The sequence below is a fragment of the Ammodytes marinus genome, assembly GCF_949987685.1.
Source record: "Ammodytes marinus genome assembly, chromosome: 11".
Classification (NCBI taxonomy): Eukaryota; Metazoa; Chordata; class Actinopteri; order Uranoscopiformes; family Ammodytidae; genus Ammodytes; species Ammodytes marinus.
This window is the reverse complement of record NC_137215.1, coordinates 24,546,597-24,560,411: the sequence shown is the minus strand read 5'-3', so window position 1 is coordinate 24,560,411 and position 13,815 is coordinate 24,546,597. Positions and strand designations below refer to the sequence as shown.

The 13,815-nt window shown below is 43.6% G+C and overlaps 1 protein-coding gene across 1 annotated transcript in view; it reads left to right on the top strand.

Annotated features, from left to right (window-relative positions):
• inpp5a (inositol polyphosphate-5-phosphatase A) overlaps positions 1-13,047 on the top strand; it is a 150,300-nt gene extending 137,253 nt beyond the window's left edge. Inside the window, exons 13-16 of the mRNA XM_080036224.1 lie at positions 7,738-7,849; positions 11,195-11,263; positions 12,514-12,601; positions 12,907-13,047. Of these exons, the coding sequence (XP_079892350.1) occupies positions 7,738-7,849; positions 11,195-11,263; positions 12,514-12,594 (262 nt within the window). The 3' untranslated portion in view covers positions 12,595-12,601; positions 12,907-13,047. The remainder of the gene's footprint in view (positions 1-7,737; positions 7,850-11,194; positions 11,264-12,513; positions 12,602-12,906) is intronic.
• The last annotated feature ends 768 nt before the right edge of the window (positions 13,048-13,815 follow it).

The following is a 13,815-nucleotide window of genomic DNA, read 5'->3' as shown; positions in this document are numbered from 1 at the left end:
TTATGGTACTTTTGATTTCATATTAGAAATGGCATAAGTAAGGTAATACCCCCTAAAACATACTAAGGCACCAGTAACTTATTCATGCATTTTGATTGATTTAGGGGAAAGCTTTTAGTACTCCTCTGATCTGATTTCTTTTTCCCTTATTTTTATTTTCGCAAGATCGATGCAAAAATTTAATCGGGACCCCAGCTTCGGGGAGGAAATTCAGTGGACAATGAGGGAGCAGTGGAAGAATGTATTCTGCCTGTAACATGGTTACTGGGAATGGGCTTTGAGGGAGATTTTGAATGACATCGGACCAGCGCTACAACTACATAAATGGGACAAATTATGAGTGATTTCAGAGCAGGGAGATGTTGGTGTGGAATTTGTGCAACGTCGGTGGGAGGAAACATGGAACATTTCAGAAGTGGAAAAGATGGCTGCTGTCCCATCGGTCTGTTTGTAAAGTGGGAGAGGGGGGCCAAAAGATTCATAGTGTACGTAACATCCAACCTTTATTTATACAGGTAAATCCCATTGAGACCGGAGACTCTTTTTCATCTGGGTACGACTGAGGCTCAGCTAGTGTAACTTAAAACATTACAGATTGCTATTATGCATGTTCACATGTCTAGATGTGGATATGTGGAAGTGCAACATAACATGGACAATTTTGGGTTTCTTTTGGGCAAGCTATGGAAATGTGAACTGAAAAGGTAATTGTTGTGTCCCTTACCTCATCCACTACTACTGCAGTTTGTCAAAACAAGACCTCAATCTCATGAGTTGCATTGACGTTGTTTAGGGGTTCAGTGAAGATTTCAATGCGCTGATGGACAAGTGGAAGGTGTGTGGAGTTCTGTGTGAATGTGTGCAGGAGTCTTTCCTTTCGGTCATGATGAGAGCATAAAATGTGCATCTTTTTTGGGGGGGGATACCCCAAACAGCAAGAACATGAAGTACAGAAAACATTTGACATACAATCAAACAATAGAATCTTCAAACTAAAATCAATCAAAACAGTTCACCTTAATGCATGAAAAACAGATGAATAGCTAAGCGTCGTTAATACCCACCAACCCTAACCCTTCCACTGGCCACAAGAGTGTACAATGTCACAAGTATAATTAGAGCTGGAAAAGAAGAGTTGACCTACAAACCTAAACATGTGCACTTTGGGAATTTGCTCTCACGGTACTTCCATATACGTATCTCTCCGGCATGTATTTTTTTCCATTAATTCCACTGGTGATCCCAACCTCTGTTTTACGTACGTATAGAGAGAGCCGGGTGAGAAGGTGCTAGAGGGTACGGCGTGGCTCCAGTCCCCATGTGTCTGTGTTTGTCAAGTCTAGACATGGAAAGGAGTAGAGGGGTCAGGGAGGTGAGGCCAGTGAGGAGGCAGAAACTGATAAACACTTGTGTCTTCACTGGTTTGGAAGCACTCTGGTACCAACCTAGGCACGTCATCATAGACTTTCCACAGCTAAGGACAAGCAGAGAAGTGACTTTCCATCTGGGGAAAAAAGCCTCAACACTTACCCATGTTCATGAAAGAGTAAGTGGTAGGTTTGAAAGCCGATGCCAGGCAGAATGACTTTAGCCTTCAGTGTGACACAAATGGCTACCTGCCAGTTCCTCAATAGCTGTTAATAACTAGAGAATTTTCTGAAGCAGTGGAGAATTCCTCAAGACTATGTCTCCAGCTCAATAGGAAGTGCACACACAGATGGCTCTGCTGTGTACATTAACTGTCTTTGTCCTTTTCCTCTGGCCTCGTAAGGACTGTACCAATGATGTCACCCACTAACGCATGTGCATCATTTGTGTGTTTCGCTCGTGAATGCATTAGTCTTATGGCTCTGCTAGTTGCATCCTACATGAATAAGGCTTCTTGTTCTCTGCTCCATGAACAACCATGCTATGCTGGAGTGGGGGGGGGGGGGGGGGATTGGGGAGGGGGGGGGGGGGCATGACTCCATTTAAGCAGCACTACAGATGCACTTCAACCACTATGTTTGGTTAAAGCACTGCGTCCACTGTGTAAAAAGCAATGCGAGTGAGTGGCTCTCGTTGGCTCACAGGATCCAGCGTTCCAGGGCCCGATCCACTGAACAGGAACATTGTTTTACAACCACCAGCAGCATCCATCATTCTAACTACTGGAGAGCCCCGTGAAAATGATGAGGGGCCATTGTGGGCGATAATAGCTGAAGATTGTCCACTGTCCTGTGTCATTGCCTCTTGTCTTGAGATGATGGCACCGAGAGGAGTGGGGCTTTGTTCAAAACAATCTTACCAGCAGAGGATTTAATGGATGCCATCTGTGTCTCCTTGTCTTCATTTAGAGCGGCTAAAGGCTGAACATGTCATAGCTGAACCCCCAGCAGGCTGTGAGCCATGAGCTACTGATGGCATTTCGCTGTGTTTGTACTGCACTATGCCAATGTTGTGCCTTGCGAGGCCTCCCGGCTCTACAAACTGAAGCAAACATTCAGCTTTATTGATAGCATTTGGCTGATCTTTTTGAATCTTTGTGTGTGTGTGTGTGTGTGTGTGTGTGTGTGTGTGTGTGTGTGTGTGTGTGTGTGTGTGTGTGTGTGTGTGTGTGTGTGTGTGTGTGTGTGTGTGTGTGTGTGTGTGTGTGTGTGTGTGTGTGTGTGTGTGTGTGTGTGTGTGTGTGTGTGTGTGTGTGTGTGTGTGTGTGTGTTGTGTTTTGCCAAGCCTCCCCTGACAACGGCAAATAAACATAGCCGTAGAGGCAGCGAGTCATTCGAAACCCGCCGTTTCTGGCTTTTTAAGCCAATCCCGTCGCAGCATTGGCCACTTCAAGATCCCATGAAGCTCTCTAGCACCCTTGAACTCAGGCCATTGTTATGACTCTTATCTTTGGATTCCTGCCCTACCTATATTTCCAAGTTTATATTGCTCTCATTATACACTGAGCACACAAATAGCCTTCTGTTTGGTCGGTCACTTATTTGTCATTATGTAGAACAAGGTAATAGCTTTTGATGAGGATGATAAGAGATATGAGACCAGGAAGTCTGGACAGGAACAATCCTTGCCAAGATTGGGTGTCTGGTTTCTGGGTGGCAGCTTGATAGTCTGGCATACCAAAGAAATCTTAACCTGCACTTTGAACGCATTTTTGTTTTATGAATCTTATTCTAAAGGTCACCTATTGTGCAAAATTCAATTTTTCATGGTTTTTTAGAATTAATATGAAGTCCCCGGTGTGACTAGAGACTCCCAAAGTTAGAGAAAAAAACAACCACCTCTCTTTTACTCCACCTTTATGAAAACCTGTGTTCAAAAACCCCAGTAAGATTTATTTTCCCTCATGATGTCATAAGGGGAGAAGACATGTCCCCTCATTACCAACCTAACTTAGCACTACCTCCACATGTGATAAACATATACCCCTAAATCTAACTGGCAATTTGATTCAAATCAGCGGTTAGATTCAGGGCCAATCAGAGCAGACTGGGATTTTTGGAAGGCAGGGTCTAAAGAGACTGGCTCTTTCATTTCATTTCATTTAACTTTTATTTATCCTCGAGAGACCAATTGAGGGGTGACCCTCATTTACAATGACGTCGAGTTTCTTAAACGAACCGTTTCAGACAGAGGCTGAAAAGAGGAGATTCAGCAATGGCACTGGTAGAAATATTTTTTTTTAAAAGTAAACTGCACCATGAAAACAGTTTCTAGTAGAAACCCAATTTAAACATGTCAACCTGAAAATTAGCATAATAGTGACCTTAAAGTGTTATTCAGTAGGAGTACATTATGTCCGGACAGCCTCTCCCTCTGCTGGGTGAGGCTGAGTGACACAATATAGGTAGGGCCTGTGCTCACCTCGACAGTTTTTACTGTTGCAAGACAAACAAGCTGACACCGGCCGGAAACACATGTGAGTGATGCATCGGCAGCCAAGTCAAACATTAAACCCCAGACCAAGCGTGAACCAACGAGCTCTCAATGGGTGCTACGGGGTCTCCATGTCCGACCACACACACATGGATCATCTGTGATGTGGTTGGCGACAACACCACAATGGAAGGAACAGTATTCTCATGTCAGCTTTACACAAGAGGTGAAACAAGCAAAAAAAACGGTAAACACCAGTGGCCAAGACAAACATATCTGGCAAGACAAATATTTAAGTCATCAGACCATCAGGCACTGACGGGCGGTCAAACTTTTCTCTTTTTCACGTAAACACTTTCGTAGCATATTAGCATATAATTTTCTGTAAATAAAATATAATTTTCAAACGTTGCTAAATGTAGAGACAGATGCTGTGTCCCTATTTTATACTTCACATCAATTGTAGACCTACTTGGTACTTTGTTAATCTTAATTGGTATGGTCCAAGGTTCCTAAAGCTGCTCCACCAACCATTCCCTTTTCTATTATATCTATTCTCCACCTACATTTCCCTTTGTGCATTGCATTGTGGGAGAAAAGTGTACATCAACACTTCAAAATCAAATGTTTTAAATCCACATGCTGACTGTTGTACTTGATCCTGTCATTTTTTCAGTGAACACATTATACACTCAAACGCTGATCAAAACTGATGCAGTGTGGAAGTGGGATGCGGCCAAATACTTGGAGCAACATAGTTTACAGTTTACCCTTTTTGTTGTTGTTCCTTCTTTAATTTTACAACTATCTGCATTCTACAAATGTAATCATTACTGGTGATCTAACACATTGTCCTTTGGACCACCAGAGTTAGTAAAGTGGTGTATGCGGCTGTGTGTGTGGATACATTGAAGTGCAGCCCCCCCTCTCCTATACAGGTACACAATTGTTGGAGTTATCAGCTTGGCCCATTAATTAGTGTAATTAGTCTTGCTTGGGGCAATAAGGGTCTGATATGAGCTGACGGCCTCCAGCCCACACGCCCTCTCGGACCGTTTACCTTCCCCGATAAGTTTGTGAGCTGGCTAATCGGACACATTAATCACTCGGGGCCCCAGCGCGCCATTCCACTGTTTGCTGTTGCATTAACACTTGTTATCTCTTATTGGAGCCAGCGGAGGGTGCGGTAAAACAGAAAGGGGAACAAACCTATACCTATAGAATTGCCTTTTAATGGCCATTGTTGAGTATTTTTAATCAGCTTTTTACAATGGTCTGGCTGTCATCAACAAAAATGACCGAATGATAGCAAAGTTTTGTTACTGAAGTGCTCTGGGAAGTTTGCTATCAGGCGTGGGAGTTCATTGTTTGAAGGAGGTGAGGGGGAAAAGCTTGATTTTCTCTCAATCTCTTTAACACCCGAATGACCCCGAAGCTTGTTAGTCAATAAAGCTGTAAGAGAGTCCCTGATAGGAGGATTGTTCACACAGGCTGTTTGAGGCCTGGGACCGTCCCTCAGGAAGCAGGGAGCATTCAGGCCACCCTGAAGTGGAGCAGCTCCACAAGGCCCTTTGAAGACTTTGCTCTTTTCCTCCGTCACTCTGCCTCTCTCTGTCTGATCGTCTTTATCCCCTCTCCTCTGCCTCCTTGTCTATCTCTGTTCCACTCATCCTATTCTTCAGCCTCTCTTTTATCCCGGGGATCACTCCTTTAGCCCTTTGATTAGCATACCAAAACCCCCATGCATTTCCCCCATGGTTTAAGTGCTATTAATGCTAATTGGAGGCAGGGAACTTCTCTTCTCTTATAGTAGCTTTCTTCAGGTCTGTTTGTACACCTGGTGGGGGGGCTCTCTCTGTCTGTGTGTGTGTGTGTGTGTGTGTGTGTGTGTGTGTGTGTGTGTGTGTGTGTGCGTGTGTGTGTGTGTGTGTGTGTGTGTGTGTGTGTGTGTGTGTGTGTGTGTGTGTGTGTGTGTGCGTGTGCGTGTGAGAGAGAACTGGATGTGGGCAAATAAAGACCCAGCTTTAACACCACACACACACACATACACCCACACACGCTTACTTTATAACTATACTCACACAGATTTAAGTTTACGATTCACAAAAAATGCTCCCCATATTTTACAGTGTGCTGTTATTCGGACAACACATATCTCCATTTGCTGAATGGTTGTTGATCAGGATTAATTTCACTGATTCAATGTGATGACTGAACATGAGTGTATCCTTTAAGTATGGATGTGATGATCTGATGTGCACTCCACACTTTGAAAACGGAACGCAGTGTAGGGGAAATCAGGCCGTCCATAGCTTTAAATTAAAAAACTATTTCACTGGACATATTTTTAATATTAGATACATTTGACGGGGACAGTGATTATTTATCAACATACAAAATCAGCTCCTTTGTATGGTAACCAGCTACAACTGCATGGAAATAATTTGATAACATTGTGAGTGGTACTGTCAAGAGGTTTCGAGAATACGCACCTGTCTATAAGTCTATAAGTATTGTAAGTGTACACAATCTTTGTTATGATAGTCACCTTTTGGTAGTTTAGTTATTTGGAAAGAAGCTGATTGGCTTCTTAACCCAAGTGTGTGTTAAATTGTGAGTGTTATTTTTTTGTTTGTGCATTGTATGTCGGCTTGTGAGAGGGACAGTGGAAGCTTGCATCGTTTCTGTTCAGATGTGACATTCAAATCCGACAGCATTGCTACATTCTGAAAAGACACAAACGCACACAACACAAAGCTGTCTGCATTAGTTTGATCAGAAGAGGAGCATTTAGGTTAGCACTAATACAGTACTAGTGCAGCAGCATCACTAGCCACCACACACATATACAGTATATACAACCAAAGCAACCACAACTAAATGCTAATTAAATGCATTCTGCCTTTGCACAAAGTCCAATGAAGCTATCAGAACTCAGCGAGTGTGATGCATCCAAGGCCAGATGTGTGTGTGTGTTTATTTTATCATTACGATATGGCCGTCCTCAGAGAAGAGGCACTTTTGTGTTATGCTACGGTTAGCACGCGTGGCACTGGAGGAGCAAATTGGATTGGTATTACAGTATGTAAGCCCACTCTTACATCCTGATGAGCACCGACAAACAAATTGGATTGGTGGTGTGTAAATCTGCAGCAGTTTGATGAGCGGAGGGGCCAAATTGAATTCTCAACAATGTAAATCTGTATCAGCTCGATGGCTCTCCGCCCAACTCTAGCCCCCCCCCCCCTCCCCCTCCCCGACCGCTTAAATCATGCGATTGTTCCCTGCTGTTCCAAGATACAATCTCTCTTGGCCATTTGCTGCGGCACCTAATCTGTTTCTGATGACCCTGTGGGGACTATAGCTATACATATGGGCCACGGAATCTCCCAATGGCCCTGCTCTGACTAAATCACTCTTGTTCTTTATTTTATTTTTTTTTTCTATCTCTCTCTCTCCCTCCCTCTCTCTCTCTCTCTCTCTCTCAACCTGTACAGTTGGCAGAGGGAGATTGCTTTGATTGAGCCATCCGTGTGTGTTGATCCAGGAGATTACTCAGATGATTGGTCATACTTATGGACCTCCTGTTTTCTCGGGAAAAACATTTTGATCTCCGTCGCCCGAGATAAGGCGGATGACGTGACGTCTCATATTTATCACTCCTCTGGAGCCCTGTTGATTCCTACAAATCATATTTATGGCTTTTCCTCATTGCCTTAGCCTGCTATTGTCCTGTTCTTTGTGAGGCACTTCACTAGAAAAATAAAGTTCATTATTACTCGGATTGCCACTTAAGCCTCAATAAATTAGCGTAGATGATTGTACTATACATGTGTGTGTGTTTACTGATAGTGCTGTGCTTGTGTGCCTCCTCAGTTATCCGTACAGTGAAGACAGCAGCCAGGGGAAGCAGTACATGAACACCAGATGCCCTGCCTGGTGTGACCGAGTCCTCCTGTCTAGCCCTGCCAGAGACATGGTCTTGAAGGTGAGCCAAAAACCTAACACTTTTCATCCAATGTCAACGGAGCTTTTGATTCCTTTGCCACATGTCACCATCCCTCCCTCAACTAAGTGCGCTTTAACACCTGACAGTCCACTTCTAGTGCTAGCTTCCTTGGTTCACACCAGAGAATAAAGTCTGTTGGTCCCATGAGTTGGTGAAGAACCAAAATGCAGAGGCATAAGCCACGTGAGAAGGTTCTTGTCAGTCATTGGTCAGATGTGTCTGGGACAGGAGCATTACAGTAGTTCCTGGACTGCTCAAGAATTGTCCAACATTTCCATGCGGGAAAACTACAGAAATAAACTACAGGAAGTATATTGTCTTCCTCATCCCATATTAATGCATTGCGTAGCTGGCTATGGGAGCTCGTTACACAGTGCTTCCTGCAATTGGGTCGGACTCAGTCCGCTCATGTTCTCACCATAAACGGACCTCACCAGAGTTTGTTTGGAAAGCGTACCAAGACCACCTTTTTAACAAGGTCTCGGTACGCATGTTTGGTCTGCTTTTGATATGTTATAACGTGTGGATGATGTGATGTGTTTCGTAACAAATCAAACCAAACACGGCAGGTGTGAAAGCACCATAAAACACAGGCGTCTCTATAATGTGTCTCCCTTTATTTTCTACAACTCTATCGTCCCTGATCCAAGGTACACTCCCCCTCCCTCTGTCGCTTCACAGATGGGAGGATGAGATGTCTGTGAATATTAATTTGCAGCGCTAAGCCGTGGGTCCACCCAGACAGTATATATATCCCCAGAACTTCACCCCAGTGGGCTCTGTCTTCTTCATGAAGCCCAATATCTGTCTCCAACCCCGCAGGCTTCCAGCTCTGCCTCTAATGCCAGCACAACATTGTAAACTGCAGCCAATCTGCCGCCTCTATCATCTCCTCCTAGTTTGTTTGCTGGATTATGTAGAGATCCACCGTACAGATCTGCCAAGTTGTTCCCAGTGTCATTTCTAACCCGTTTTACTCAAGACAACACATTTTCTTTTGGAAGAAAAGCTGCTGGAAACAATCCAGCAAGTGCAAAAAAAGCATTTTTTAGATTTCCCAAACGCTTTAGAGGTCCAAGAGTTATTTGATGTGTTAATGTGTGTGAGAGCGATGCAGCGTTGTATTGTACAGGTACAGGCACACAGCAGGGGGCCGCTCAGGAAGTTTGGCTTTCCTTTGTCCGCTGCAAATGAGGGATTTCCTTCCTGATCTTTCTTCTTTACTGGAACAATAACACTGATCTCTGTATTACAGTAAGTTGTGGAAAAACAAAGGCTGCAATGCTTTAAGAATCATAACACAACCTGGGTTTTTTAACTACCCACTTAATGTGTCAGAATTATGTAAAAAAAAAAAGATTCACACACACACACACACAGCTGGGTGGCTGTTTGCTCTCCTTCCCCCCTCAAGCACCGGCTAATTGCTTGTAATGCACGGACAGAGTGGAACAGTTAGTGTGTTCGCAGATTGGCTGATGATTCACTGGGCACACACACACTCGGAGCGTTACAGATTGTTGAGACACAGGCCCGTAAACAGCCCCGGCGTCATCTATCATGGCACGGTCGGTTAACTCGCCATCATGTTATTTTCTGCTTGCCGAGCCCTAACACGCCAAAGGTTGCCCGCTGGCTGGCTGCGCGGCGCAGGCACCAGCTCCGGGAGGTGGCGGTAATGAATGTGTAGCCGAGCGAGCGCTCCCTCTCCGCCGGAGGGGCCCCGGGTAATTTGTTTATCTGTCTAAAGATTACGCAGCCACGAAAATCCACAATTTTATGCCGCCTTTGTAAATTATCAAGTGTGTGTTTGATGAATGTATCTGTAGGCTCTGGAAAGGCAGTGGCTGTGTGTGTGTGTGGGTGTGGGGGGGGTTCTGCCAGACAAATAGAGGGGCGCCAGTGCGTGGCCCGCTGTAGAGAAGGTAGACACACCGTGTGCTGACCCCGCTCCACTGCAGGATTGGTCTGAAGTTAATTTGGATTTCGCGTTATGGTTCATTCTCAAGCTCTCTGTCTCTTTCTTCTCAAGTGCCAGTGCGAGCGCGCCGAGGCACAACTGGCAGCACCCACCAGCCTTTCCCTGTGTGTGTGTGTGTGTGTGTGTGTGTGTGTGTGTGTGTGTGTGTGTGTGTGTGTGTGTGTGTGTGTGTGTGTGTGTGTGTGTGTGTGTGTGTGTGTGTGTGTGTGTGTGTGTGTGTGTGTGTGTGTGTGTGTGTGTGTGTGTGTGTGTGTGTGTGTGTGTGTGTGTGTGTGTGTGTGTGTGTGTGTGTGTGTGTGTGTGTGTGTGTGTGTGTGTGTGTGTGCGTGCGTGTGCGTGCATGTGTGTGTGTTCGAGGGGGGGATTTGGGGGGTCGGCTGTTTAAAAAGTCTTTAGTTCAACCAGACAAGTTGTGATTTATAATCCAGTCTGCAGATCCATGTGTGAGTGGGTAACAGCTTTCTTTGTGCAGGCACACAGTGATATTGGAACATGATTCCCTCAGATTGGCTCTTAGATGGCACAAGGAGAGAGAGAGAGAGAGAGAAAGAGAGAGAGAGAGTATTTGTTCCAGAGAGGCAAATGTCCACTCTGTAAATTACTCCTGCTTTTCATTTCTCTTCACCGCACCACCGTGTGCGCAAAGTTTCAAAGTAAAAAACTGTGCCGAGCTCCTAAAGTTTCATTCAGTTCAGGGCATACTGCTGTTATTCATAAATCACAGTCTGTTCCACGAATGTCTATAAAAAGACTTTAATTGTAAGGAGATCAGCAAAACAAACTTGTCATATTACAATGGGTTATTAATAGCTGATAAATCCAGCATCATACAGTCAATACAAGTTTGCTCAAACAACTGTATAACATCACTTCAATTTCTGTTGTCTGACTACTGTCTATAGGTAAGTAAGGCCACCCCCTTACACTTGTCTTGACTAATTCAATAACACTCATTATTTAGCACCACACACAACTGGTGTTCAAACTGTATGGCTGAGTTAGAAAGAAAACATATTAACCAGAAATCTTGTGCAAATGGAGAACAAGCTGCGAACAGTGGCTTCACGGCTCCATGGGACTTTTATTTTGAAATCAGCAGTATGACTTTGCTAATGGTGTTTAATGAAGCTTCTGCATCGATTGCTCATCCGTGAATGTGTCATATAACCTGACACAAGCCTGTAATTATTGTACAGTGTACACAAACAAACGCTGATGCTGACTGTGTGTGTGTGTGTGTGTGTGTGTGTGTGTGTGTGTGTTTACGTATGTGTTTACTCTTTAAAATAAGCTGTTATTCCATCTAATAAATAACAAGTTTTTTTATTTTTGTGTCTCTGCAGCCTGAAAACGAGGAGAAGTCAATAGTCTATGATAACATCGGGCCCAATGTCTGCATGGGGGACCACAAGGTAACAACAGGGGCCGTTCCACATCTGCACTAGTCGGGGCACAGCTGTTTGATTTACTCTACAGATGCACCATCCACCATTTTTCACTTCCGATCCAATTTCAATATGTGGTTTTTTTTTCGGGATATCAGCCGAAACTTATACTGTCCGACATCATAATTATTTTTAATTGTTGTTGCTAATGTCATGTTTAAGGCTATAGAGCTAAAGCACCGCCTTTGGAATTCAGGGAGCCGGAGACCCCAAATATGAACGGAACTGTATATATATTTGCAGAACTTTTTAATTATTAATTTATATTTAAAAAAATGTAATGTTATGGTTAAATAATCATTTGGATTAGTAAAAAGATGTTGGTGTAAGTCAGATATCCCATGAGTGGACTGCAGCCGTATCGGACCTGATATTGGATCGATCTGTCCCATCTTTAATTTATTTACTCTCCATCTGAAGGTAGTGTGGTGTGTGGGAGAGTGTTTCATCTGTATATGAGGCTGATAATGTCATGTACATTATACTACACTGGCTTTCCTTCACTGATTTTATTGCAACGTTTGGATTGAATTGTGCACAGTCATCAACAAATATCTCATCATTAAAGTTTTAAGCACTTTTCATTATTGTTTTAGTTTCCAGTTGTGTAAATGCTGTTTCAGATGCTGTGCCAGATGGGACAGGAAGAACATTTCCAAGCATAGACAATCCCTGAATCGTCCAAGAACTTAAGAAAATGAAACTTGCACAGTACAAATATATTCCTATCTGTATAGCTTTATATTCAATTAGTTCTACAACACTCTTCCTCAAAGCTGTGCTAGAAGCTAAAATGGTCCCGAGCAGCACTGAAGTTTGTTTTTCAAGTCTTGACTGTATAGAAAGTGTTTCACACTGTTGCTTCAGTCTGCAGCGGTGTCAGACAGAAGGGCTGTTGCGCTGAAAGAGAGGCGCCTTAAGTCATGTCTTTCATCAATACTTGGTGTGACATTGACGGTAGTGTGTGTGTGTGAGCTGACCCCGAGCACACCCAGAGATACTGCGGAAGGCCCTCACCTCCCAGCCCACACACCACTGCTAAAATCACAGCCGCCTATGTTTAAAAAAATGTCCGATGTAGTTAGCACGCGGCGGCGGTATGTGAGTTTAACCTGCATGTCGTTGGGTGCTGCTCGGGGCTCCTGTCCAGGGCAGCGTCCATAAAGCCTTCCTCTTGTCTTCTCTCTAACTTGTTTTTGTCTGTGTCCCTCTGCCAGCCTGTCTTCCTGTCCTTCCGAATTACAGCGGGGGCAGGTAAACCTAATGCAAATAAGCACAAGTGTTGTGTGGTGCAGTGATGTCGTGGTAAATATTAATTTTTTCTTCACTATTACTCTTCCCCATTGTTGCTACTGTTTGATTTGATTTGCTTGAATTTTTCTCATTACTTTAACACAAAGTGGTTCTGAGGGGCAAATAAGCCTGTGTGAAGGAGTTTTATTCCCAAATAAAACGATGTTCTGATTCCTTAAAATGCCTGAGTCATTTTAAAGACATTTACTGACACACTAAAGCTGCATCTTGTGTTCTAACTTTAAAAAAAGATTCCTTTCATTGACAATACTTATGTTATTTGGGAATACAACTTTTCCTTTTTTTTCTTTGCCCAGGGAAGTGTTGCCAAAGGGGGGAGAAGATCTGCCGCGAAGCACCTCTGTGAAAGCACCAGAGAAACAAACAGGACACTGACACCAACACACACAAACACAAAAGCACACCAACACACACACACACACTTTGCACAAGCGTACACTGAAGACCAAGTTTTTCAGCAGTGCTGACCAGTTGCAGTTGTCCTGACACCTCATCCTTACGAAAACAAGCGCCGCCGTTTTCTCTCCATAAAACACTTGTTGAGACGTGGACGGAGCAGCAAGGCTCCAGACCAGACACACATCGCTGACCTCACTGTTGCCATGCAACCCCCAATCCCCACTGAAGATGAAGAAGAGGAAGAAAGACCACTCTTTTCCACACCACAGCCTCGTTGCCAAAACTCTAATTGAAATCAGTCCTACTACATACTTTTAGACACCGTACTTGCCATTTTTAGGTATGCCTCTATGTACAGAAGCTACTTTCCACACAGTATGTAAGGTGTTTAAAAAAAAAGAAGAAGAAGAAGAAATGTGCAATGCAAAAAAAGTTGTATATCTATAATGTTAGGGTTATTTGTACATTGGACAGTATAACATAGAGTTGTTAATGGTTTTAGTGCCGTTCACTTTTTCGACCAAACTTTGTGGTCTCTTTTGTTGGAATAGATCGAAAGTTTTCCATTTATTTCAACAAATTCTATCTATATATATTTTGTTTTGTTTTTGTTTTTGAGTTGTTGTTGTTGTTGTGTGCACAGCACACTGCCATGCCTGACACATCAGTTGAGTCTCATTTTATATACTGTAACTTTTTAAAGAGATAATTTATAATTCTTACCAAAATGTTGATGCTGAAGTGTGTGCAGACTTGGGAGCGACTGTGTGGGTGTTCCTGCAGCCACGGTGACCTTTTGAATAGTC